Source organism: Pogona vitticeps, chromosome 10, assembly GCF_051106095.1.
Source record: "Pogona vitticeps strain Pit_001003342236 chromosome 10, PviZW2.1, whole genome shotgun sequence".
NCBI lineage: Eukaryota > Metazoa > Chordata > Lepidosauria > Squamata > Agamidae > Pogona > Pogona vitticeps.
In genome coordinates, this window is record NC_135792.1 from 22,771,962 (window position 1) to 22,799,591 (window position 27,630).

Here is a 27,630-nt window from a genome sequence, read left to right on the forward strand (position 1 = left end):
GTGTGTGTGTGTGTGTGTGTGTGTGTGGTTTCACTTATCTGCGGTGAATATTATTAAAAGAAAAAATGTTAAAAGAAAAAAAAATCAGAAACATGTCTTTTGATTATGTAATTACCAGAACAGGCCACTAAAGGGAGCCAGAGACCACGGTATGTACAGAATTCACTATTATCCATGGTTTTTGGAATGGGGGGGTGGAGAGTGAGAAAGAGAGAGAGATTTATGTAATAGCAATGACTAGTAAATATTTTTAGCTCAGTGGTAGAGGAAATTACTAGCATGTGCCATTTAAGATCTTAGTTTCACTCCCCCAGATTTTTAGCTAAGGGGCATTTCATAATAAGACTAAGAAAGCCCCTTGGGAAAAACTGGCACTTGGAACTTTAAAAAGTAACTTTCTGAGCTTTGAATAAGAGTAAAGTAGTGCCTTTAACCTTAAAGTTTTCATCTGGTTCCTCTAGTGGGTCATGGAAAGTCATATCGGCCATCATTTGTGTTGAGAGAAATTTAAAAAAAGAGAGAGGGGGGCCTAGTTTGAGGAACCATGGCACAAGGTCATAAAGTCTTTCCAATTTGTTAAATAGCATCAATCAATAGCCAATGAGTTGTGTGCAATAGCAATGACACTCAGAAGGTCAGCAATCAATAATCAGGACAGTTTCAAAGTCCCTTCTGGAAAGGGATAAGAGACAGAAAGTACGGCAAGCAACCTTATAGATCTCAGAGAAGTCTGCTGGCTAGACACATCTGTATCTGGACAGAAACAACAACAACGATAACAAGAACAAGAAAAACTGCAATGAATATGTGATCCAGTTTTCAAGTCTTCCCTACTGTGTTGTGTGCATTTCCGCCTGCAGGCTCTTGCACCTCCCTCTTGCCTCTTGTGTCCAGCCACTTAGCAAATTTGTTGGGGGAAAAGATTATACAAAGTGTTTTTTCCTAGTCATTTCGCTGCTCTGCCTTGGGTAATGCAAACGAGAAGAGCGTAGTTTCTTTGCATGATAGTTCTCCTCCTACCTGTACTGTTCTGCTATACAGTGGTGCTTCGCTAGACAGTTACCCCGCATGACCATTTTTTCGCTAGACATTGGCTTTTTGCAATCGCTATAGTGACTCGCAAAACAGTGATTCCTACGGGGGAATTTCACTGGACAATGTTTCGTCCCTGCTTCGCAAACCGATTTTCGCTAGACGACGATTTTGACAGCTCCCTCCGCGCTTGCAAACAGGTGTTTTCGGGACCTAAGCTTCGCAAGACAGCGATTTAAACAGCTAATCAGCGGTTCACAAAGCGGCTTTCCTATGGCCGATCTTCGCTAGAAAATGACAATTCTTTCCTATTGGAACGCTTTAAACAGGTTTCAGTTCATTTCAATGGGGAAATGCTTTTCGCTAGACAATGATTTCGCTAAACAGCGATTTCAGTGGAATGGATTATCATCGTCTAGTGAGGCACCACTGTATTACCGTATTTTTCGCTCCATAAGACGCACCTTTCCATAAGACGCACCAATTTTTAGGAGAAGAAAACAGGAAAATATAATCTGTTTTCTTCGCTCCATAAGACGCACAGACTTTCCACCCCCATTTTGTGGGGGAAAGTGCGTCTTATGGTGCGAAAAATACGGTATTTTTTCCTTCTCTGTTACTGTTTTATCAACATTTTCATAAATAAGCCTAAAAGTATTTGCTTATCTATGTAACGGGCTTGTTCTGCTCATGTCCCATGCCTAGATCAAGAAGATGATGATGGTATACAGATGCAGGTATAGCTATGAGAGTGTCCCAGAGGGCATTGCTTCTCTGGCCTTAGCTGATTCAGGGAGCAGTGGCCTTTAAATGTTGCACACAGATGGATGGACGGACAGACAGACACATTTGGATGTATTCTCCCAGGGTCTTGCTGGATTTCATGGGGGACTGTGAGAACAATCTTACCACTACTTACCAGGCATGTGTTTTGGTTTCAGATATTATTTGGAAAATGAAGGGAAACAAGGGGATCTGTCCGTTTGCAAACCAATCCTAAGCAAAGTGAGGAAACTTGAAGCAACAGTTGAATCAAACTGGAGGTCTCCAAAGTGGTAAATATTGATTTAGCACTTCAGGCGTTTTAAATGGTGGGATGTTGGTGGGGTTTCTTTTTTCTGAATTCTGGTATTTTCCTGAATCCTTATCGGTTCTTCAGTCCTGACTTCTGGCTTGTTCGTCTCTCTTCATTTCTTCTCTTCTCCTTTATTTGGTCTTGGCTCCAGATTTGCTCCTCCAAAGTTTGTCCTTCAGTTCTGGTGGCTGGCTTCCTTCTCAATTACTGGTCTCCAGTAGAGTAGACCCATTCAATTAGACCCATTCCATCAGCTACCAAGAACTTGTGTGCATCCCATTAAATCAATGGCTGAAATCCTGTTTGTACAAATTCTGGGGGTGTAAGGCTGATTATGACAATAAACCAGAACAATTATTGGGTTTTGTTTTGTAAAATTATACATTTCCCTATCCCATTTCGAGGCCTTTATGGGTCCTGAGAAATCAGTTTCATCATCAGGAACCTGAATCATCCAAGGGGTAGAAGGAGGAAGTCTTTAAACACTGAAAATCGCTGGCACTGGCAAAGTTCTCCCAGCTAGGATGGAGTGCTTTAATATTACCTTGTTTAATAACTTTTTTAAATGGTTTATGTATTTTGTTTTATTTCCTGTTTGTTTTTCACAATGTGTGAGCCTCCCTCCACTAGGAGAAGGGTGGCATAATTAATTAATTACTTAATTAAACTATATTCATAAGGCAAATTTACAACGGTCATTCATAGGGAATACAAACATTATTATATTTACTGTTAATATTTGTTGGTGTTCTTTTAGTTCTGTTTTATATTTCCTTTCTCTCTTTTTTTTAGTTCAATTAATTTTGTTATCTCTCCTTTTCATGTTAAATCTGCAAAAAAAACAGAAAGTTAAAATTAATTGACGAATTCACTATTAAACATAGCTGATTCAATGGTCCTACGTCAGTGTGACTTGCAATGCTAAACAGAATTTCAGCCAGTGTCTCCCTAGAACTATGGAAAGACAAGTGATAGAGATGGATGCAAATAAGCTTCTTCAGAGCAGCTGTTTCAGAACCAAAGGGCAATGAAGCAGGCCTCCTGAGACGACAGGCACGCAAACAATCGGGGTTTACATTTCACAAAAGCATGGTGGAAATATACAGTGCCGAGAAAGCCCTATTCAGCAATATTTGCAAGCTGCATAAATCAATACAGAGGACACTTCCGATCCGTTCCTCCTCTCACCTAGACCGGCGTAAATCAAGAGCAGAAGCAATGAAATTACAAAACAGGAGCAGAATCTGACCCATAAGAGAATGCAAGAAAGGAAGCCAACAGGACAAGGCAGCTGAATGAAAGATGCGGAGGCGTAGTGGCAGATATCTTGATGGCATAAATCACATGAAAGTGTGTGTTGATTCTTCTTTCTTTCATGAAGCAAGGGAACGCCTTAGGCAGGCTACCGAAGCTCCATATTGGTGCTCAGAGACCACTTTGATTTAGTACGCTAGTGAAGGGCTACTGCCAAGTGTCCCTACATTTCCTCTACAGTAACATATAGCATGTGCAAATTCATTCATGCTTATTGTTCTAACAGATTCCCAAAGAACTGGAAGTAACTCTGTGGCTATCTTCCCAAACTTGAGATCAGAAGCCGTGAAAGGGAAACGGTCAATTTGTTGAAGGTGTTGTAAATAGTGTCATAGGTTCATAAGCAGCTCCAATGTCAGTCCCCATTTTGCTATCTCTTATTGCAGGCAACTTCTCATTACACCCATGAATGAAAGGGCTTTCATCCACCAAGAGTTTATGTTGCAATAAACCTTAGAGGCCATGTCTTTGGCTTCCACTACAACAGTGCGGTCCTACCTCAAAGATGCTCTAGTTAGTTGCTGGAGACTTCTACTATACCTTAGTCTTTTCTGCTGACCGAATTCCCTTTTTCCTAGCAAACCTCAGAGGTCAGATCTCAAACTGCCTCAGCTTTATGGGGAAAAGGAAGGGCCGGGCTCTTTACACAGGCTTTTCATACTCCTGCTCCTGTGTAATTTAATAATTTTCTTTCGTCTTAATCTCTCTAAATTTTGATTATTCTTGAGTTTTCATGGCTGATGGCTGGCCATGAAATGTCGCCATCATGTTATCTTATAATAGATTTAATTTAAGTTGGGGTTTTCTCTACTTTTTCTGTTTAACACCTTGGTTGTTGTTTATTATTGAAGCTTGCCTTGTGGCTGCGGATGTATTTATTGTAAGCTGCCCAGAATCATGGCCTGGCTGCTAGATGGGCAGGGTAAAAACTGAATGGAATAAAAGTAATTCAGACAACAGAGCAATCTTTCGGAAAAACTGTTCTTTGGTGAAAAGCTCCAAAAAAAGGGGGTGAAAGGACAGAGGGAGGGAGGAATTGAATTAGATCACAACCAAACCAAACCTCCTCCACACCAGATAGGGAGGGTGCGATCAGAGGAGGAAGTGGCTTGAATTTTGGACTGCTCGTGGCCTGCTCCCATGTGAGTTAAAGGTAAAGGTAAAGGTTCCCCTTGACATTTAGTCCAGTCGTGTCTGACTCTAGGAGGGCGGTGCTTATCCCCGTTTCCAAGCCGTAGAGCCAGCGTTTGCCCATAGACAGTTTCCGTGGTCACGTGGCCAGCGCGACTAGACACGGAATGCCCATGTGAGTTATTATCCAGCAATCCCACAACCCACAAGAGATTGCAAACCAGCTTGATCCTGCTCCGTGCCATAGCTGGGTCTTTCCTGCAAGAATGAAATCTTGGACAATCAATGAAGATCTTCATCCCTTTAGCCCTTTTGGACTGTGCTCTTACACTCCTCCACTTCTGCACATTCACCATGCGTCCGTTACACTCTTACAGTGGCTTGCCAAACAGCCCAGTGGAAAGAAGGAAAAATTAGTCCTGCACCATTACTGATTTCAGGAAGTCCCTTGTGGAAATCTCACTACTGTAAGGATGCTTGTGAGGAGGACTTGAAGACTGAGCATCCTATTACAGCCTAATGCCACGGTCATTTTAAGTGATCATGGAGACGTATTGTGTTCAATGCTCTGGTCAGCCAGCCATGTGCTCTTCCAGATATTTTGTTCTGCTTACCTCTGACACATTTTTCTGCCCCCATCCATAAGCATTCTTTAGCTCAGGACCATGAACAACACTCACTGAACTATTCTCAGACTCTCCCTTTTGTGTATGTGCGGTAGCACTCTTTTTGTGCTTCTAGAAACTTACTTTTTGGGCTGAATAAGCCAGGACATTAAAATCCTGGACACTGGGCACATAACCACCTCGCTTCCTTTTGAAACAACAGAGATGGGATACTGCTCCGGATTTCCATTAGGAGAAAATGCAGAGCTGTGCACCAACTTTGGATCAATCCCCAGTTCTGAACCAAAACAGTCTGATTTGGGCCAGCCCATATGAAGTACAGGTCAACGTGGAATGGCCAGATTCAATTCTGGGATGAAATGAAGTTTTTTTTTTAAAAAAAGTATCCAGATCATAGCTACAATTGGATGAGGCACAGATGTCTTCAGCATTTATCTTTCTTAGTTTTGTGTTTTCTTTTGTTTTGTTTTTTTGAGGGGGGGGCAATGTTCAATGCGCCTAGTATATAAGCACTTTAAACTAGCTATTTGACATTTGGCAGGTTTACTCTTCTCCCATCCCCTCCATAGGGTCTGTCACTGCTGGATAGCTCAGTGTTTTAGATACCTGCCTGCAGAGCCAGCAGTTGGGAGTTCGAATCTCCACTGAGCTTCCTGGGAGAAGAGCCAGCCTGGGTAGCCTTGGGCAAGCTGCACAGTCCCAGGTCGACCCTAGAAGAAGGGAACTGTAAACCACCTCTGAGTACTCGCTACCTGGGAAACCCTGAAAAGGGTGACCATAAGTTAGAGCTGACTTGATGGCACATTGATGATGATGATGATGATGATGATGATGATGATGATGATGATGATGATGATGATGATGATGATGATGATGATTTAGGGTTTATCATGTGTTTATCCATGGGTTTATCCATGGACAATTAAAACCCATGACAGCCGTTTTGGTTTTCCAACATAAGCCAACGGCTGGGTTACAAATCACACATGGCACATATTGAACAGAACAAAACAACCGGTCACTCAGAACCAAATCAGGATACATCCCAAAGCCCCAAATTGCCTCCGGATTGGATTGTGGGGCCAGTGCACAGGCAGGGAAGAAAGGAGATTTCTTGCCACGTTTTAAAAGCTGGATAGCTCAGTGGCTTAGGCATAGGGTTGGGAGTTCGATTCCCCACTGTGCCTCCTTGACAGGGATTGGACTCAATGATCCATAGGGTCCCTTCCAGCTCTATAATTCCAAGATGATGATGATAGAATCATAGAAAAGTGAACTTGGAAGGGGCCGACAAGGCCATCAAGTCCAATCCCCTGTTCAATGCAGGAATACAATCAAAGCATATCTGCCAGGTGATTATTTAAGTTTTTCTTGAATGCCTCCAGCGTTGGAGCACTCACCAACTCCCGAGGTCACTGGTCCCACTGTCGTACTGCTCTAACAGTTAGGAAGTTTTTCCTGCTTTTCAACCAAAAGCTGGTTTCCTTTAACTTGAGCCCCTTATTGCGTGTCCTGCACTCTGGGATGATCAAGAATGGATCTTACCCCTCCTCTGTATGACAGCCTTTCAAATATTTGAAAAGTGCTATCATATCACCCCTCAGCCTTCTTTTCTCAAGGCTAAACATACCCAATTATTTCAGCCTTTCCTCATAAGGCTTGGTTTCCGTCCCCCTGATCATCCTTGTCGCTCTTCTCTGAAATTGTTCCAGTTTGTTAGCATCCTTTTTGACGTGCGGTGTCCAAAACTGGACACGAGACTCAAGGTGAGACCTAACCAGTGCTGAATAGAGGGGGACTAGCACCTCATGGAATTTGGAAACTATACTTCGATTAATGCAGCCTAAAAGAGTGTTTGCCTTTTGTGTAGCCACATCACACTGTTGGCTCATATTTATGATGACGATTAAAGATGATGCTACAAACAGCAGTGCATTTGAAGCATATTTAACAATTTGCTTGAGGAGTCAACACTCACAAAGAGAGCTTCTCCTGTTGTGGATATAAAAATAAATGAATAGAAGTACCTTCTGTGCTCTTATTCTAATTAGCCAGTTCCAACATTGGTGGCTAAAAATCAAAAGACTATGTACGGAATATAAGCGCCCTTACCAGAATTAAGGGAAGGAATAAATACACAGTTGAAATTAACAGCCTTCGGTAATCAGAACTGTTTAGAGTAGCTTTGTTTAGTACTAAATAAATTCATTAAAGTGCAGTTATCACTATAATAAATGTAGAACTCGCTAATTGCAACACTACATTTTAAGTGCAACTTGAGTGTCTCAAGAGGCGTGTGAAGTGGTATAAAACCCCAGCCAATTCAAATTTAATTAAAACTATCCATATGATTTAGTTTAAGTTTCCCGTCGAAACTGGGGAGGAAATCACCGTAAAACTCTTGTATGTTCAACCACTTCTGGCCCCAATTCCCCCACCCTCTGTGGTGACAAGGTTAAAACATTATGTCTGAAAAACCCATTCAGCTCTGTGTCAGCACATGAGCAGACCTGTAGGGTCAGACTAGTTCCTGTGTCGTTGCTGCTACTGTTTTTGAATGCCATCAAGTCAGAATGGACTTGCTGTGACCTTCGCAATGTTTTCAAGGTAAGTGAGATATTTAAGGAATGGTTTTACAAATCCCATCCCCCAGTGAGTTACCATGGCTGAGCTGGGGAATTGAATCTGGTTCTCCTTAATCCATTAAGATACACCTTATGAGCTCTACATCCATCTTTGAACAGGTACATCTTCCATGTAACCACCTTCCAAAACTTCTTACTCCCATATTCTAGTCCCAACCTTGGGCAACCCAGGTATTCATGGACTGCAACTCCCAGAAGCCTTCACCACTAGCTGTGAGGGCCAGGGGATTCTGGGAGATGCAGTCCAAGAACAGCTGGGTTGCTCAAGATCGGGAATCACTGCTCTAGTCAGATTCCATCTTAGCCTCCTACTTCGTATGAGCAAGTTCAATGAGCACTGAATCCCACCTGGCTCAGGTGAGCAGAAAGTGAGATGAAGCAGGGTGGAATGCAAGGTTTTTGATGTTGCCAAAGCAAAGGGCATCGTCTCGTTCAAGGTAGTGTTTGTAGCAAGACCAAGACAAGTGCACCCTACCATTAAACAGATAAGTGGATAGCTCAGTTGACTTTTGTGAACTGGAATTGCAGGGGAGTCGATTTTGTCCTTCGCTTCAAAGAGGAAAATCTATTTGGCTTTTCTTAGGCAAGTCACGGGGAATTATCAAGCTGTCTGAAGAAACAGAGCTTAGGCAAAGAGAGGACGGTCAATCATGGTGTTCTTCCTCCATCTGAAGGTGGGTGAGGTTCAAATCCATGGCCATGAATATGTTCCAGCACAAACTTTACCGCTGTCCAAGGTGCAAATCAAGGAATGTGGTGGTGCTGCGGGTTAAACCACAGAAGCCTCCGTGCTGCAAGTTCAGAGGGCCAGCCATCGTAAGATCGAATCCACGTGACGGAGTGAGCTCCTGTCGCTTGTCCCAGCTCCTGCCAACCTAGCAGTTTGAAAGCATGCAAATGCAAGTAGATAAATAGGGACCATCATGGCGGGAAGGTCACAGCGTTCCGTGTCTGGTCACGTGGCAACGGTCTTCGGACAAAACGCTGGCTCTATGGCTTGGAAAGGGGATGAGCACTGCGCCCTAGACACAACTGGACTCAATGTCAAGGGGAATCTTTACCTTTATCTAAGGTGCATACCTTTGACCAAACTCCGGGAGGCAGTGGAAGACAGGAGGGCCTGGCGTGCTCTGGTCCATGGGGTCACAAAGAGTTAGACAACGACTAAACAACAACAACAACAAGGTGCATACCAGCTCCAACATATAGGTTCAGCAACCTGGATAGCTCCTGTAACTATCATAACTCAAATCCGGTATGGATTTTACAACCTCTGCAAGAGCAGAGTCACCAGCACCACTGACAAAGGTAGAAACTACACAAACCTGACAAACACACCCAGTTTCCGTCCCAGTGGTCCATGCAGCTCTTTGGCACCTGAGAAAAGAGAATGAAGGATCCAAATAATACCTATATCATAGATAGCTCCAGACTTTTTTAAAAAAGGATTTTCACAAATAAATGCATTCTATGCAGTTATTTACCCAAATGAGGATAACAGTTTAAACATTAAATTATTGTTGAGTTTCTGGGCTGCTATTTTTCCCCTCACAACAGCTGCTGGCATGAAGGATAGTGGCACGGAAAAAAAAAGAGAAGAAGAACACCAAAAAATTATTTTGCATTCATGTAGATGAGGTGAGAGAACAAACCATTCCTAAATGAAGAACTTAAATTTATAAGAAAGGAGCCTATTGGCAATAATCAAAATAATTCATCTTGGCATAATAAAGAAGGCAGTGCAGCTGGCTGAATGTAGATAATAAAACAGGCACCACTGGAAGCACAGCCATTTAACAAATAAAAATAAAAATCAAGCGACTACTTTCCTGACGCTTACCTTCCACAATAAATGGGAGAAATCAAGGACGATTTGAAGAGCTGGCTTTTTTTGCAATCCTCACGTTTTCCACGAGATCATACTTGTTGGAACTACCCAATTGAAAACAACTTTTTTGAAAAGTGAAGTACAGTATAATAAACTTGGAGCCAGCTTGCCTGCTTGCAGCCTAGTAGTGTTATCATGTCCCAACACAGAATACACTGTATTATTTAAAAGAAACGGAAGCAGAAACTGATTTTATATGCCTTTTAATCCAAAATGACCTGGTGCCACAGCTTTGTAGCACCCCACAAGTCTAAATGCAGTTCTCTTCCAAAATTTTCTCCTTTCTGAATTTTGCCATGGAGTTCTCCAGTAAAACAATGCAAGTAAAAATGAGTAGATTATTACTAGTATTTTTACAATCTCGCATGCTGTTGATAGTAGGTGTGGCTGAGAGGGAGCTTTCTGGACTGGGTGAACTGTCAATCTATCCAGCACTAACCAATAGTTCATTCCCAACTCTGAATTAAAAGAGAGCCAGTCTCTCTGCTGGATGCTTCTTGCCCCCTCCCTGTTCAGTTGTCTGGTTGCTGTTGATCTGTTTACAATAGTGAGAAATTGAAAATTTTTTATTGTTTCACCTACAAATGTTTCAGAGTGAGCTACTGCGACTTTCAGTGCCAGTTAATGAGAAAAGGGTGGACTCTGGGGAACCTGTAACTCTTCTCTGAGTCTTTCACTTCTAAAGGTAAAGGTTCCCCTTGACATTGAGTCCAGTCATGTCCGACTCTAGGGCGCGGTGCTCATCCCCGTTTCCAAGCCATAGAACGAGAGTTTGTCCGTAGACAGTTTCCGTGGTCACGTGGCCAGTGCGACTTAGACACAGAACCCCGTTACCTTCCAACCAAGGTGGTACCTATTTATCTACTCACAATTTTTGCATGCTTTTAAACTGCTAGGTTGGCGAGGAACTGGGACAAGCGACGGGAGCTCCCTCCATAGCGTGGATTCGATCTTATGATGGCTGGTCTTCCGACCTTGCAGCACAGAGGCTTCTGCAGTTTAACCCGCAGCACCACCGCGTCCCTCTTTCACTTCTACTGCAGAGCAAAAAGAAATTGCACTAGAAATTCAAAACTCTGCAACACAGATTACGGTGAATCATCAAATCATAGAATCGTGAAGTTGGAAGGGGTCTACAAGGCCATCAAGTCCAACCCCCTGCTCAGTGCAGGAATACAATCAAAGCATATCTGCCAGGCGATTTATCTAAGTTTCCAAAGGGGGGAGGGAGTGCATTCTGAACATTCCGCATTTTTGTCTGTACTTTACCAAGAATATCCATGTCACTGGACCTGTTTGGGGGATAGAATTTAATTCTTTTAAAGCGCAGGCCAAAACCTCAGAGTTCAGCGCTCTCAACCCTGCTGGCCTAACCTACCACACAAGGTTATTAGGGGCACAGACCAACCCTATGCTCTGACAGCCTTAACGGATGTGTGAGATAACTTAGAACACAGTAAGGAGAAGAGTGAACGGGTTGCATGAAGGAAGCCATGCCCCTCTAAAGTTGGGCGACAGAAAATCAGAGCCGACTGGTAAAGCAAGCATAGAGGCGGAAAAGAGAGAAGCTGCTATCAAGTGAGAGCAGCACAAATACTTTCAGAATTCCCATCTTTTCCCACTTTAGCATTCAGGGCCTGGAGACAGCTGCGGCTCTCTGCCTCATGGATCATTGGGCTATTGACAAGGCATCCAGGAATCCATTTCAGATTCTGCAAGGACCCTCATGAATCATGCTCCAAGCAAAGGGAGTTTGGAAAGGCACGCACCCTTATTTACATTTCGGTTACTTAGGAACCAAGATTTCATTTGCTTTTATTTACACCCAAACCGGTGGAAGCACTTCGCAGGCTCAGAAAAGCAAGTAGGGGCTGCTTTTGGCCCCCAAACCTGTTTCTTTTCTTGTGAAAGAAGGTACCCATAAGGCTCCAGGCTTCTCTCAGATGTTGAAACTTTAAGTTATGTATTCAGTTGCACAGTGCCCTTGGAGCACCAGATTTATTGTGACCTTAAGTCCAGAGATTTCTGTGTCAGTGTAGTGCTTCTTACAATCATCATCGACAACAACTTTGAACAACAGAGCTGGAAGCTATTCTCGAAGGCTTTCAGGGCTGGGATCCAGTGGTTGTTGTAGGTTTTTTGGGGCTGTTTGGATGTGTTCTGAAGGTTTTTCTTCCTAATGTTTCGCCAGTCTCTGTGTCTTTGTGCAGTGATCACCGGTCCTTGTGGCTAGGTAGAGTTTGTTGACCTTTTGCAGGCTGTAATTTTCAGTGCTGGGAGTCAGGTTTTGTTGAGTTTTAGACTTTTGTTGAAGCTTTTAGTAGAAAGGCCACAAGCACCTGTGATCACTGCACACAAAAGACCAGCTAACGACACCCATCAATCACAGTAACAGATCATCTCCCCTCTTATGACAACAACACACCCATAACAAAAAAACAACAACACCCTGATCACCATAATCACCCAGTCTCCTGAAAAGGACAAAAAGCTGATCCCACATCCATAAATACTCAACATCCCACAAACTACACTAGAACACAGAGTTCTAACTCCTGTCCTCTGAAGATGCCGGCCACAGAGACTGGTGAAATGCTAGGAAGAAAAACCTTCAGAACACAACCAAACAGCCTGAAAAACCTACAACAACCTTCAGATTTGGAACGGATGGGTCACTGAATCCGGCTCCTGTCAAGGAGGCACAGTAGGGAATTGAAATCCCAACTTCTGGCTCCACAGTAAGATACTTAAATCATGGAGTTATCCAGCACTTCACCTAGTGGCACATACAAAGTACATACATAGGCTGTGGTGGGATTGGACTGGATGATACATTTAATGCGCGAGCTCTCAGAGAGTTGGAGAACGAAGCCCAAGCATTTAGAGGTTCACCAAGTTACAATAACATATGAAGGAGAAATTCAGCTAGTGAAACTGTGCCATGTCATTAGAAAGCCATACAACGCTATACAAATGGACATCGTTCCAGAGGAATTTTATGCTATTGACTTTTTTTTTTTTTAACGGAGCATGAAAAGGACTGGTTATGATTCCAACAGTGACTTAAATGGGACTTCCTTTTGCATGCATTAATTATGTTCTGGTTCTAATTATATTACAATCATTATGTTTTTATCCTGCCTCTATTGTAAAGAGTTTTGTTTTGCACAACAGAATCAATTTGATCTTTAAAGCATCCCTGTGAAGTTTAAGCTTATACCTTCCAAGTGTTCTGATTTTACCTGAATTTTCATAGGATGGCTCATGGAACTCTGTATCTGATGAAATTTTAAAATTCCTAAGCTTTCTTTCCTTTTCTAAAAAAAAAAAGTAAATCACTAGCATTTCATAGAGGCTAATGTAGGAGGTGAAACATGTGACCACTTTTCCATCCTATTGTTCTGCAAGAAACGAAGTAACTACAGCATGTGGATCTTGCAGCAACATCAATTGAGATTCTTGGGGCCCCTTAAAGACAGTTGAATGGAGAAGCAGTCTGCAGTCCACAACACCTTACAGAAGCTGTTGCATCTTTGTGTGCCGTGAGATTCTTTGTTGGCTATCTCTAAGTTGGTTTCTCTCATTATGAGCCGGCTCAGGTGTTAAGATCATCAGGAGGCCTTTCTCTCAGTCCCACCACCTTCACTTTGTGGAGACATTTTTGCTGTCCTTCTGCAACCGGACAATGAAATTTGTCTTTAGGCAAGCTTTCCCTGAGTGACTGTCTACCTGAACATGATTTTTAGATGGATTGTTACACGTTACTGCTTTGACTGTGTTTTTTTTAATACTGCTTGTGCTTACCATTTCTCAGAATGATATTTGTTCCTTTTTAATATTTGTACACTTATTGTTTGTAGCTTTGATGTTGCTTTTTTAATTATGCAAGCTGCCTTTTTGTAATTATTCTTAGGTTTAAATATTGTCTTTTAATGATGTTAAGCCACCATTGTATACTCATTGTTTATAGCTTTAAATATTGACTTTCGATGTAGTAGAGAAGCAGCCTTCAGCCCTTTCTAAGGAGAAGGCTGGGGTAAAAATATTTTAAATAAATAAATCTTCTGCAACCCAGTACAAACAGCACTTTTCCACAGGTACGCTTTGGGTCAGAGTGTGCCCATTATTGCCACTGTTATAGATAAGAGTCGGTTGCCACCTTCCTCCTTATTCTCTGTTTGCTTAACAGGAATAAAAGTTAGTAGGACATGAAATATTTATTTCCACAAAGCACTCTTTGGGCTTATTGCCCTGATCAAATAAAAAAAAAAGGGTGCACCGTTTCTGCTTTCCAAGCGAGCTGAGGTTATTATCAATTTGCTCCTGATATAAAGGAGTGATTTCTATAGCCTTACATCTGCTCTCGGAAGGGGAAAAGAAAATGGTCCATAAAATTCCATTAGCATACAAAAGCAGAAGCATCTGCAGGGAGCCCAGCGGTTCTTATTGCCGGCACTTAATCAGAAGAGCCAGCAATGACTTCGATCACCTTTGCCCTCATCAAATACTTGCTGGTCCACCTTGGCTTCATCACAGAAGACATTCAGGGACGGGTTGAGAATTTTACCAAACAAGCCCTTCCTAAAAGTAAATTAATTCCTGTGCAGTTTCTTTTTTTTAAAAAAAAGTTATCTACTAATTAACCTTGACTGCATTATTTATACAGGCCTTTCTGTGGGCACAACTGAAAGCAAGCACAGCATTGCTTCCACGGAGCAGGAGAGACACCAGACAGTGTTCCCTTTTATCAAGTTAAAGGGAGAATCAAGTTACTCCTTCAGACAGTTTATGTTTGTCTCTTTTTCAACATACCAGTAGCACCATCTAGAGGATAAGATGGAAGCAGTTCAGAGCAGCTCCTTACCCATCTTGTGACTTGGGATGAGAAAATCTGGGTCTGTTTCTCCGATTCAAGTATTTAAAACTACCTACAAGTTTGTTCTGAATATGAAGAAACTTGGGCACGTTGGCAAATGTATCTAAAGCCAACTCTGGACAACACATTCCCTGGGCCAAATTGAAAAAAAAAACACACAATTCTTTTCAGAATGGAGAAGACACTGTTGAGTCAGCCTGCCATTCAAGTGCCAAAGATGGCATGTTTCGCCAATAAAATTTTATTTCAGCTGTAACCTGGTTGAACACACAAGAATTCAAATTCAGAATTTTACACACTGTATATTCCAAGCCCTGGAACTGGATGAACCAATGTGTCATTGTTGTTCAGTCCTTAAGTCGTGTCCGACTCTTTGTGACCCCATGGACCAGAGCACGCCAGGCCCTCCTGTCTTCCACTGCCTTCCAGAGTTGGGTCAAATTCATGTTGGTCGCTTCAATGACACTGTCCAACCATCTCATCCTCTGTCATCTTCTTCTCCTCTTGCCTTCACACTTTCCCAACATCAGGGTTTTTTCCAGGGAGTCTTCTCTTCTCATGAGATGGCCAAAGAACTGGAGCCTCAGCTTCAGGATCTGTCCTTCCAGTGAGCACTCGGGGTTGGTTTCCTTTAGAATTGATAGGTTTGTTCTCTTTGCAGTCCAGGGGAATCTCAAGAGCCTCCTCCAGCACCACAATTCAAAGGCATCGATTCTTCGGCGGTTAGCGTTCTTTATGGTCCAGCTCTCATTTCCATACATCACTACTGGAAAAACCATAGCTTTCACTATGCGGACGTTTATCAGCAAGGTGATGTCTCTGCTTTTTAAGATGCTGTCTAGGTTTGTTATCTCTTTCCTCCCAAGAAGCTGACATCTTTTAATTTCATGGCTGCTGTCTCCATCTGCAGTGATCATGGAGCCCAAGAAAGTAAAATCTGTCACTGCTTCCATATCTTCCCCTTCTATTTGCCAGGAGGTGATGGGGCCAGTGGCCATGATCTTTTTTGATGTTGAACTTCAGACCGTTTTTTGCGCTCTCCTCTTTCACTCTCATTACAAGGTTCCTTAATTCCTCCTCTTTCTGCCATCAGAGTGGTATCATCTGCATATCTGAGGTTGTTGATATTTCTTCCGGCAATCTTAATTCCAGCTTGGGATTCCTCCAGTCCAGCCTTCCACATGATGTATTCTGCATATAAGTTAAATAAGCTGGGGGACAATACACAGCCTTGTCATATTCCTTTCCCAATTTTGAACCAATCAGTTGTCCCATATCCAGTTCTAACTGTTGCTCCTTATGCCACATATAGATTTCTCAGGAGGTAGATAAGGTGGTCAGGCACTCCCATTTCTTTAAGGACTTGCCATAGTTTGTTGTGGTCCACACAGTCAAAGGCTTTTGTATAGTCAATGAAGCAGAAGTAGATATCTTTCTGGCACTCTCTGGCTTTCTCCATAATCCAGCGCATTTTAGCAATTTGGTCTCTAGTTCTTCTGCCCCTCCGAAATCCAGCTTGAACTTTATTACTAAAGCTCAAACATTAACATTCTTACCAAATTCTCCTAGAAGGTGTTGTTGGTCAACACTGCCTGTGTAGGAATGCTTTCATGGTGTAGACAGACTACATCTAGGAACATTTCTTACCGTGTGCTAGTTCCCAGAAAAAAAGAGGGAAGTGTTAACAAACTCCCTCCCCATTTTTCCTGGGGTACAGCAAATGAGATGGGATCTTCTTGTCTGTATTGATGGAAATACTATTAGTACTAATATTGGGAACAAAATCCCCTAAATACCAATTCTAAAACTTTTTTTTTAATAACAATAGGACTCAGGACTATCAGAGATACAGAGAGGGCCTTTCTTCTCTGGGAATACTGATGATGCCAGAATCAGGGCTTGGAAAAGTTACTTTTTGGGGGGGCTAGCCTGGGGAAGGCTTAGAGGTGTTTCAACTACTGTCTAGGAGTAAAAGCAAGAACTTGTGCTTATGACTTTAGGGCAAGCAGATGTTTAATTTAAAATGATGTTCTTTAAGTCTATTTGTTAATTTTATGACTTGATAACTGTTTATTATTTCAATGTGATTTTGTCATGCTTTTTGGATTTCACCACCGTGTTCCCCGCCCACAATAATGTTGCGCACTAATGGGGCGATATATACACCCTGGCAATCATCATCATTGAACTGCTGCATACATATATACATATAATATACATACCCACAACTGTGGGTCCTGATGGTAATTTTAATTGTATTTTAATCATTTTATCGTTTATTGTATTTTAGTTGAATTTTAATTGTTGTAAGCTGCCCGGAGACCTTTGGGTTAGAGTGGGCGGCATATAAGTAAAATAAAAATAAATAAATAATAAATACATCTTTGCAGCGTGCATATGTGTGTCTTTTAATCTAAGCTAAAAACAACTTGGAAAAGGTGTCAATGAGGTCTACCTTTACATATATGTTATAAATTATATAAGTAATTACTATAATTTATAATAATTTATAAATTATAAACTGTATAAAGACACACATATGCATGCTATATGCACACACACATATATAATGTGCACGCTATAAGAATGCATGCAGTTCCACCACGATGATGATGATGATGATTCCCAGAACAGCTTCTAAATCACATTTATTTTTGAGGGGGAAAGGGAGATCTGTCCACTGTTTAAGAAATAAATAAGAAATATGTATATATTTTTTATAAAAACAAAATTAAACATTACTCGCTAGCCCCATTTCATCACATCTACCCCATTTAATCCAAATTTCCCTTCCAGCGACCCAGAAACTGCTCCCTAATGACTATCTCATGCACAGACACGCCCCTAATTCCAAGCCCCGCCCCCTGGTGGGGAGGGGGCTCTCCCGGCCCTCCTCCGCACTTCCGGTGCCCTCCTCGCCCGCCCGCGCGCCACGCCCCCTCCTCCCGCACTTCCGGGGGAGGCGTTCCTTAGCAACGGAGGCTTCCCTAAGAGACGCGGTTTCGGGGCGCTTTCCGGCGGCGCGATGGTAGGAAAAGGGGGCGGGAGAAGGGGCAGAAGGGGGGTTGTTTGTGAGAGTCCCCCCCACTTTCCCCCTCGCTATGGGGAGGAAGGAGAGGCCGGGGGGGGGAAGGAGGGAGGGGAGGAGGAGGAGGGGGCTGCTTTGGGGAAGCAAATGTGGGGGGGAGAAAGAGAGGGAGGTTGACGTGGAAATTTGGGGAGGGGGACCTTAGGGGGGGCGGTGGGTGCAGGGCAAAGCAGGGAAAGCCAGGGTGGGGGGTGGGTGTCAGGATATCCTGGGTTGGGGGGGCTGAACGCGTGGGGCGAGGTCCCCAAGCAGGGTCGCCGCCTTCCCTCCCCCCCCGCGAGCAGGTTTACTCGCGAGTAGACGCTTTGGAAGTGGAGGGTTGGAAGGGGGAGAAGCGTCTCTATTCCCCCCCCCCCAGCGGAGGAGGGCATTTAGGATTGCAACCTGAAACAATTTTGGAATGAGGATGATAGGGAACAGGACTTTGACATCTTAATATTAAAAAAATAATAATAATCATCTGCCAGTCTCTGAAATAGCACCATCAGAGCTGCAGCGATAATAATAATAATAATAATAATAATAATAATAATAATAATAATAATAATAATAAACGAAGAAGAAGAAGAAGAAGAATATAAAGGCTTTGGGAACAATGTCAAGAAACTTGACACAGTATTATAAGCTGTTGTAGATCTCAGAAATCGCATCATCAGAGCTACAAAAAAACGGCAGTATTTGGGACAGTATACATGCTGCATTAATATTTAAGTTACCGATAACTTAGGGGTTTTTTTTTTTGTAAAAACTTGTTTCTGTTCCATAAGATCCATCAAAGATGGTGTTTTGTATTTTCAGATCATAGTAATAATGAAGGCTGTGTTGTTAAATAGGAGAAATAGGCAGAGGATCTTCCCCCACCCCGACCCCAATCCTGAAGAAGGGAATGGTAAATTTCTTAGGTATGGTTCTTTACCTGGAAAATGTTGGAAAGGGTTGCCATAAGTTGGAATCCACTTGATATGTAAACTGTTGTTGTGAAAATTCTGCAAAGCTTTGCAAGCTTTCCTTGAACATGATGGGACTTTGGTGCATGTAGGAGAGAGGTATAACTCTTTGGCTACCACGGTAGCCAAAAGCTATGGTAGATCTTTAATCTTTACATTTTCTTAAATTCCCTTCTGAATTTCTTGCAGCAAACTAGCAGAATCTGCCCATGATTGCATAAGTACAGTAGTTCCACTGTGGTTTAATGGGACTCACCCATGGATAAGGTGCATGTAGGATTTTAGCATTCTAGAATAATGGAGCAATTTTATATCAAGACCGGCTTCCTTATCGGTGTCTCAGACCTTAGGGTTTTCTGCCTCTCTTGCTGTTAAATCCAGTGCACCTCTCCTACTGAAATTAATTATACATCTTGGCCACTATTTCTGTACCTCCCATTGATTTCAGTAGGTCCACTCTAGCTGCCATTTATTTGTTTTCAATCCCTTTATCTCTGATATCAATGACTGCAATTATTTTACAGAACTGTTGGTAAGGAGTGCTGTTAAATAATGCATGTAAGGTGCTTACGAGGCTTTTATAAACACATTTCTCATTGTTGTTACACAATAAACATGACAACATGGGAGATATTGTACGGTTTTCTGGTAGGGAATACAACTAGACAATGTATGTAGACTGCTTTGAAACCCTCAAAGTATTGTACATATTATTATTATTATTATTATTATTATTATTATTATTATTATTATTATTATTATTATTATTATTATTATTATTATTATTATTACTACTACTACTACTACTACTACTACTACTACTACTACTACTACTACTACTACTACTAAATAAACATATATAAGGTTGGATGAAATACAGTAGTAATAATAATATTAAGTGGTCTTTAGTCCACAGATTGGTCTGCTATCTTTAATCTTTCCGATCTCTTAAATTCCCTGCTGAATTTCTCGGAACAGACTAGCATAATCTCTCTGGAGTAAGAGGATGATCATGATAATATTATTAAGATCACACCGTCTACTCAGTAACAAGGTGAAATACATTAAATAAATATTTCTACAGGATGATTCTTTTCTTAGATTTAGTCCATTGAGCTTGGTGGGGTTTAATATGTATATAATGTACAGTATATCTACACTGTATAGGCATAGCATAGTTTAATATTTTCAGTTGAATTTAAGTCCTTGCTTAATGGGTACAGGAGTTGCAGCTTCAGTTGTCAATGTGTCTCTGCTTCTGGACCTATTGTTTATTTTATTAATATCTAGAGGTTTCACAACATATGGGGTTTGTGGGATTTTAAGGTTTTACCCTGTAAATTGCCCAGAGTAGTGCTTGTACTAATGGGGCAGTATAGAAATCAAATAAATCAATATCCAAGTGCTACACATAAATGAAAAATACAAAACTCCTATATCCCATTCCTATGCATGTTTACCCAGATGTAAGTCACAGCTTGTTCTGTGAAATTTACCTCTGGGCAAATATATCTAAATTTAAACCTTTAGCGACCAAAAAAAGAAAAAGTGATAGTCATAAGAGACTATTCAGCTTGTTTGCTGGTTTGAAGGCTATCCAGTAGAAGCTCCAAGACAAGTTACATCAATGACTTGCCTTCTTTGATAGCTTCTTAGCTTCTTCTGAAGTCCCATTTGACTCCTTCCTCAACGATGAATACAACATTTTACTCATGGAATGGTGGCCAACAGGGAAAGGGTACTGTATTACATATGTGAGGCAGGCCTAGAGGAAAACAAAACCTTTTTTTCCAATAGTATGTTTTTTTTCCAGTGAAAAGAAATGAGAGCCTTCAGGCAATATTGGAAGAGAAATTCAGATAAAATATGTCTTTTGGAATGAGAGGAATGCCTTTAAAGACTGGTTATTACTCACTCCAAATACCAGGAACTATAAAGCATGAGGATTTGTATATGAGTCTACAGTATTAGAGAGTGATAATTCCTCTCTATACTGTGGACGTATACAATATGTAGATCCACAATGAATTTTTACACCTAGCAGATTCCCAGACAATAAGGGGAGAATATGGGGTAGCTTCATTCCTTGTGGATAGTTACTTGCTTTCTTAGCAAATATAATGTGGCACCTTTATTAGACCACTAATAATCAAACAATGAATGTAGGCTTTCCTGGAATAAAAAGCTACTTCTTCTGGAATACAGCAGTAATTTGTGAGTCATGCAGAAAAATTATAAATGAATCTCCAAAATTACAGGCACAATCTTCTTAAGATGACCTTTGCTCTAGTCTGGTGGAAAAAGTCACAGTCACACATTCAGTTTTTCTGACACACTAAAGTAAGTTTCGATTTGATATGAAAATGAGTTTTGCATATGTTTCTGGTTTTTGCCAGAATTTCCATTTTCCCTACAGCTTTTTTTCCCCACCATAGCTTCAAAATGTGCGGAAATTTTATTTATTTATTTATTTATTTATTTATTTATTTATTGGACTTATATACCGCCCCATAGCACTACAAGCACTCTCTGGGCGGTTTACAATTTTAATTATACAGGCTACACATTGCCCCCCAGCAAGCTGGGTACTTATTTTACCGACCTCGGAAGGATGGAAGGCTGAGTCAACCTTGAGCCGGCTACCTGGGATTTGAACCCCAGGTCGTGAGCACAGTTTTAGCTGCAGTACAGCGTTTTAACCACTGCGCCACGAGGCTCATATATTTCTTGGAGGCAGGAAACACACACATGCTGGTCACAATTCAAAGAATGGGGGGAGCAGTGACGGTTCTCAGCCTTTACATTTTGAAGGGAGATAGAAATTGATCATTGTCAGACTTTAGCTCACCACAAGTAATTATCCAGACATGGCCTCTTATATACCAGTGTCCTTCCTGCATTGAGCACATTTTTTGTCTAACTTCCACTATTCATCTGGAACACTCCTTTTCCACAGTGACATCAGCGTCATTCTCTAGGTGTATGTGTTACTCTGAAGCAGAACCAAAACAATAGCATACCGTCTTCAAGGCTGCTCCTTTGCTGCAATTCATTGGCTAGTTCCATATTCTGGTCAGAAGGAAGAGAGTCACTTGGAAATGTGTGTCAGCTCCTCTTCAGAGTATTCATGCTTTTTTTTTTTAAACAGGCAGAAGTAGAAGAAACACTAAAGAGGATTCAGTCCCATAAAGGAGTTATTGGAACTATTGTTGTAAACGCAGAAGGTAAATATTGGCCTTTGCCTATGCAAAATAAATAAATAAAAGTAACCAGTGCTTTTCTACAAAAGTATGTCAATTGCAATTTCTGTTTTATATCTGCTATTTTTAAGAAAAGGAAAAAAATCCAATAAAAAGAGACTCTTGAGTCTAGTAAGCTTATAAGATGAATTCAATGCCTGGACTCAAAAATAAGAAAGGAAATCAAAGATGTCTGTTTCATTAATTGTGTCTGTTATATTAATTAAGTTAAATATAGGATTATGTACTACTAGGAAATTTATGCCATATATGGATTTATGGTCTGACTTGGGGGAAAAGGGACTGTAGGCATACCAGTTTCATACTACCCAGAAGTGAGTTGGTTAAAATACTCTTCAACACACCCCCATCCTCATATTCAAAAGAACATTATAGGGTTCTGGATTCTGTTGTGTATTCTACAACATTTTGACATGTTCTTTTCCGACTGTCATAGTTGCATAGTTTTGCAGTTAAGATGGACAGAGATTTGCTTTAAGAAATAATAATATTCCATATGGGAATAGGCAGAAACCATTTCAGGGTCTGCACAGAAATCATAGCATACTTTGCAACAGATCAGCAAGAAAACTCAGATTTGGTTTATTGTTTGTTTGGTTTGCTTTGGTGTTTCTTGTTGAAACGCTTACACAGACTAACACGGCTGCAACGCTGAAAACTACGACCAAAAGGCATTTCCCCATAGCAAGATCTTGTCTCTCCCACATCTACATTAGGCTGCTGAAATGAACCACACTTGTCAGAATACCAGGAATAGGGTTGGGGAGGGGGATTGCTATGAAATTGCTTATAGTCCTGGAACGTTGACCTGAGCTTCTATGCTGGTACACTCTGTTTCTTAGTTCTAAGTGCACTTACTCCAAGACCCATTAGCCTCCATCTGGTTCGGGCTGGCACACCTTATTTGTTCCTTGCTTATTTATTACATTTGTATCTCATTTTTCTATCAAATTATACTCAAACATTATATCAAATGATGGTGTTGAAGATGGCCATAGAGTTTAATATTTTTTTTTTTAAAAAAGTTTCTTTTTAAAGTAGCACCGCAAATCTGAAGTATCCCCGGACTTTCGTGGAAATGTTGGCAGTTACGATTAAGGAGTATGCCATGGGCAGATGATACACGGGCTTCGTTGCCTCCATGTATCCAGTTTTTCAATTCTTAGCCATGGCCTTCTAGTTTGCACCTATTTTACGCACCCGTGTACATGCGCCCTCTCCTTTCTCCAAGCATTTAAGCTGTTGCAGTCCTATCAAAAGCACTTAAAAAGTGAAAGTAATTCTCCAGGCAATTGCATAACGGCGGGGTCTCGAACTAAAATAGTTTCCAGCTGGGTTGATTTCGGCAAAGCATGTGGTTTGTTGCACCTGACAGACTGTTGCATCTGGCAGCGCTTGAAGCCCTGTCTTTCACTCTTGCAGAAATCCTGCTCCAAAGCTAAGTGGGGTTTTTTTTGGGGGGGAGGGGGTTGCTTCTAATTTACCAGTGGGAGCTCAAAGTTGAGGACCAGTTCTGTTTAAATCCGTAGAAGTCACCAAGGTGAACTGATTATTTCAGCCTGTACTGGCCAGACATCTCTCTTTCCTTCAGTATTCAAAGGATGATCAATGGTTTTGGTTTTGGATCTATGAGGCCTCAACCTTCAAGTTTACAAATGCTGCACTTTTAGAAAAGAAAATTAAGAAGCCATTTTGGCCATTATAACTCACTGGACTGCTTTCTGTCCTTCTGAAGTCAGTGGCAGATTTCCCATTCACTCAACAGAAACCGGGCTTTCATCCAATATGTGATTCCTGCAATGATCTCTAATATACAACTGCCTGAGCCTCTTTATCCTTCTAGGAGCTACTTTTCCAGTTGTCCAAAATAGAGAAATCTTATGACTTGGAGACTATGAGGAAGAATTATCTTCCCTCGGCAGTAGGTTTTACCTGCTTTTGTTTCAGTACAGACATCTTGAGACTGGCACTTAAGGCCTGATGGATAAATAGTCATGTATGCAGCAAACCTGGTTTGAAGGGGAATGATTTTAAGGTAGAGAATCAAGAATTACATTCTTGTTCTTTCATAGAGTGCTTAAATCCCCTTGAAATGCATCAGGTCTAGGCAGCCCAAGCTGGTGGTCCTGAGAAGCATTCCTGAGGATGTATCAGAGACACCCTTTCAATGTCATCAATGACATTCTGACATCTGGGGGAAGGATCCTATCTCCATGCTTTCCTGCAAGCCCCACCCAGCTGTTATAGAGGATCCACAATGATTTTTGTTTACGGCCAGAACTTCCAGCCCCATAAAACAAAAAGTGTGCTACTTATACACCACCCCATAATGCTTAAAGCATTTTACAAGTTAATTATGCAGGCTACACATAGTTGTCGTTCCTCCCCCCCCCCCCCCCGTGAGCTGAGTATGCATTTTACTGACCTCGGAAGGACAGAAGGCTGAGTCAACCTTGAGCCGGCTGCCTGGCCCCCAGGTTGTAAGCACACTTTTGGCTGCAGTACAGCAGTGCAAACACTGCGCCACGAGGCTCCATAAGGCAAGGCAAGGTAAAATATGCCTGTTCTTGTCCCCAGACAGAATGAGTTTTAAATGCAGATCAGAATGCATTTAACCTCTTTCCATTGCTTGTAGAGGAAGTTTTCTCAGTGGCAGAAAAACGAGCGCTGCAGAACGGGAAAGAACTGAAATTAGTTCCACTGCTGTTTCTATCCAACTGACACGAGCGTTGAATTGGACTGGAGCCTCTGAGATCAGACAGTTCTATCAGGATAGTTGAGAGTGGCTCCTTAGATGCTAATATTTTCTGGGTTTCTCTGTAATAAAACAGTTCTTAAGCTTTCTGTTTTCAGATGATCCTTTGCCCGTATTGTCTTCTATCTGTGCCCCAAGTATCTGCCCTAAAACTCACGAAAGTGTGTTTGCAATTTTCTAGAGTAGGCAACTGTGTCTGACACTGCAAACCAAGGAGACAGAAGATGAAATGTGATGTTTGGAAGGGGAACGGCTGGTGTGAACTCAAACAATGCAAGTTCTACATTGAGCTGTTTTTTGGGATCTCCTGATCTTCATTACTCAGCTTTAAAGCAGGATTTTTTTTTGCAAGAGTGAAGGACAGGAGATGCAGAATGGCTTTATTTGAGTTGTTAGCATTTCCAGTTTCAAAAAATCATAGACAGCTGGGATTAGCTATCCTGACTCTCTGCAAAGCTGTTGGCAGTTCAGAATAGATAGTACCAGCTGGATGTGACACTAGTCTGTTCGTGTTGTATTGAATAGCTTAATAAGGTGCCTTTGCTTCTTTTGCTACGTTAGGAACAGAACAACTGGGTTAACTGATGAACCAAGCTTTGGTGAGAAGTGGGCATTAGAAAACAGTAAATGAGCTAAGAGAGAGTCCCAAGTTTTAGGAATGGATGGGCATAATATAACACAACTAGCATATCACCAAAGCTCATGTTTTACAAGATGGAAATTGAAGTGGATTTAGTAGCATATCTGCAGGGATCTCGCACTTACATTGAAAAGGATGGGTTGTGTCTATTGTTCGTTTTTTATATTTCTGTCCTTTTAAGAAATATCCTTAAAATACTTAGTATTAAGCTGACTAGGCTTTTCTGACTCTTAAAGCAGCAAACTACTTGATTTTTAGGCATTCCGATCAGAACAACGCTTGACAACTCCACTACAGTACAGTACGCAGGCCTCCTCCATCAGCTCACCATGAAAGCAAAGAGCACAGTGAGGGACATTGATCCCCAGAACGATCTAACCTTTCTGAGAATTAGATCAAAGAAACATGAAATCATGGTTGCCCCAGGTAATAAACTGCACAAACAAAACATACTCTCTCTGTTTGCTTTCGTTTCTCCAAAGTTGCCCTGAAAAAAACTATTTTAGTTAGAAAGACATAAATATAAACAATGTGCTCGCCATCAAATCCTTTAAATAGAGATGGTGGAGCTTGCTGGATAGCTCAGTGGTTAAAACATCTGGCTGTAGAGACAGAAGTTGGGACTTCAGACCCCCACTCATCATCCTTAGCACAGGCTTTATTCAGTGATCCATAGGGTCCCTTCCAGCTCTGTATTCTAGGATGATGATGACTGGTGGTTGTTCTTACTTAGAAGATGATCTGCTATAAGACCATTTCCTAAGAAGAACAAAACCCCTTGCTTCACCAAGCTGGATTTCGCTGATGAGCATGCATAATACTTGCAGCAAATTATAATTACACTAATAGTTTATCAGAAATATCATTCAAATTTTCATTCAGCTTTTAATATTTATTTGTAGATAAAGGTGGTTTTTGATAACGTTTATTTATTTATTTATTTATTTATTTATTTATTTATTTATTTATTTTATTTTATTTATATCCCGCCTATCTGATCAACGGACCACTCTAGGCGGCTTACAACAGGGATAAAACAATAGCAAATGCAACTTATATAAAAACATATTCAACAATTAGATCGAACGCAAGGGGGGGAAAAAGAAAGGAATCAGAGATTGGCTGGGGGGGGAAGGCCTGCCGGAACAGCAATGTTTTTAGTTGTTTTTTGAAAATACCCAGCGAGGGAGCCGCGCGAATATCAGGAGAAAGGTTGTTCCAGAGGCGAGGAGCCACCACCGAGAAGGCCCGATTTCTTGTCTTTTCCTTCCGGGCCTCCCTCGGCGTTAGGCTCCTCAGCCTCACCTCCTGGCTCGCGCGAGTGATACGGGTAGATCTTGGTGGCAGAAGGCGTTCCACCAAATATTTATGTTTCCTTCCCAATTCTGAAGTGTTTCGTTTTGTTTAATATGAAGGGGATGGTACAGTGAGTGACTTTACAAAGTAAATGAAGCACCTAAAACTGAGTGCTTTATCCCCTTGTGTGGTGCCATGCAGATGTTTTGGACTTGGTGTGTAGCACAGCCAGTGGTTGGGGTGCTGAGAATTTTTGGAACATCTGGAAGGCACCACCTTGAGAAGGTAAATCAGCAAATTAACATCCATGATGGAAGACCTTACATAGAGGGAAATGACAGTGGAGCATAGAAGTATTTTCAAACACGATTACAGAATGCATTCTAAAAATAATAATAATAATAATAAATGAACTCATTTGAAGCCTATATCACATTTTATTTATTGCCTTTTCTCACAGATAAGGAATATCTTCTTATCGTCATTCAGAATCCATGTGAATAGACCTGCCACACCAACTGATGGGAGCGACACTACAGTTTCTTAAATAGCTTTTATCTTCCAGAAACCTGTCTAGTAATTTCCTGGATATCAGAACCTTTGAAAACCAAAATGTTTTTTCTGTGTGTGCAGCTTTGCTTTATTTGTATTGGGACTAATGAAAATGTTTGCCTTAACTGCTTAAAGAACAAATAAACCCAAGAGCTTAAAGCATTTGTTACATTGATGATGTTGTATGTGGTTTAAAAAAAATTGTCTTCAAACATCTAAGCCTAGATCTAAAACTAAAACTGAAAGCCTGTGGCGGTTTCCCTGTGAACTCTGTGATAAGGAAAGAATGCAAAACTAATGTTTACAAGTTGACTGTAGTCAAACAGGATTAAATCAGTTTGATTTCAGTGGGATTATTTAAGCAGATGCTCATGTTTTCTATCTTTGAGTTGATTGTGCCTATGGAAATTCTAGTAATAAAGTAGTCTCCTTACAAATGTAGAGAATCCCATTCTTCTTTTGACATAATGATTAAAAGCAATGCATATCAAATTCTCAAAAACAA

General features: G+C 41.3%; 1 protein-coding gene and 1 long non-coding RNA gene across 2 annotated transcripts; one reads left to right on the top strand and one right to left on the bottom strand.

Moving 5' to 3' along the window:
* Positions 1 to 1,919: 1,919 nt before the first annotated feature.
* Positions 1,920 to 18,609, bottom strand: LOC144584411 (uncharacterized). Its single transcript, XR_013538635.1, has 3 exons — positions 18,592 to 18,609; positions 9,149 to 9,200; positions 1,920 to 2,937 (listed from the first exon to the last, which is right to left on the bottom strand). It is a non-coding gene; the product is annotated as an uncharacterized LOC144584411 (long non-coding RNA).
* DYNLRB2 (dynein light chain roadblock-type 2) lies at positions 17,464 to 27,630 on the top strand. Its single transcript, XM_020801709.3, has 4 exons — positions 17,464 to 17,615; positions 21,771 to 21,846; positions 25,536 to 25,703; positions 27,034 to 27,630. Exons 1-4 carry the CDS (start codon positions 17,613 to 17,615, stop codon positions 27,075 to 27,077), a joined length of 291 nt encoding a protein of 96 aa, XP_020657368.1. The 5' UTR covers positions 17,464 to 17,612; the 3' UTR covers positions 27,078 to 27,630.

What these genes read in the sequence shown, in the direction of transcription:
- DYNLRB2 (XM_020801709.3), top strand. An exon ending in TATTGTTGTAAACGCAGAAG is followed by an intron (nt 21,847 to 25,535) that starts GTAAATATTGGC and finishes CTTGATTTTTAG; the next exon opens with GCATTCCGATCAGAACAACG. An exon ending in TGAAATCATGGTTGCCCCAG is followed by an intron (nt 25,704 to 27,033) that starts GTAATAAACTGC and finishes CTTTTCTCACAG; the next exon opens with ATAAGGAATATCTTCTTATC.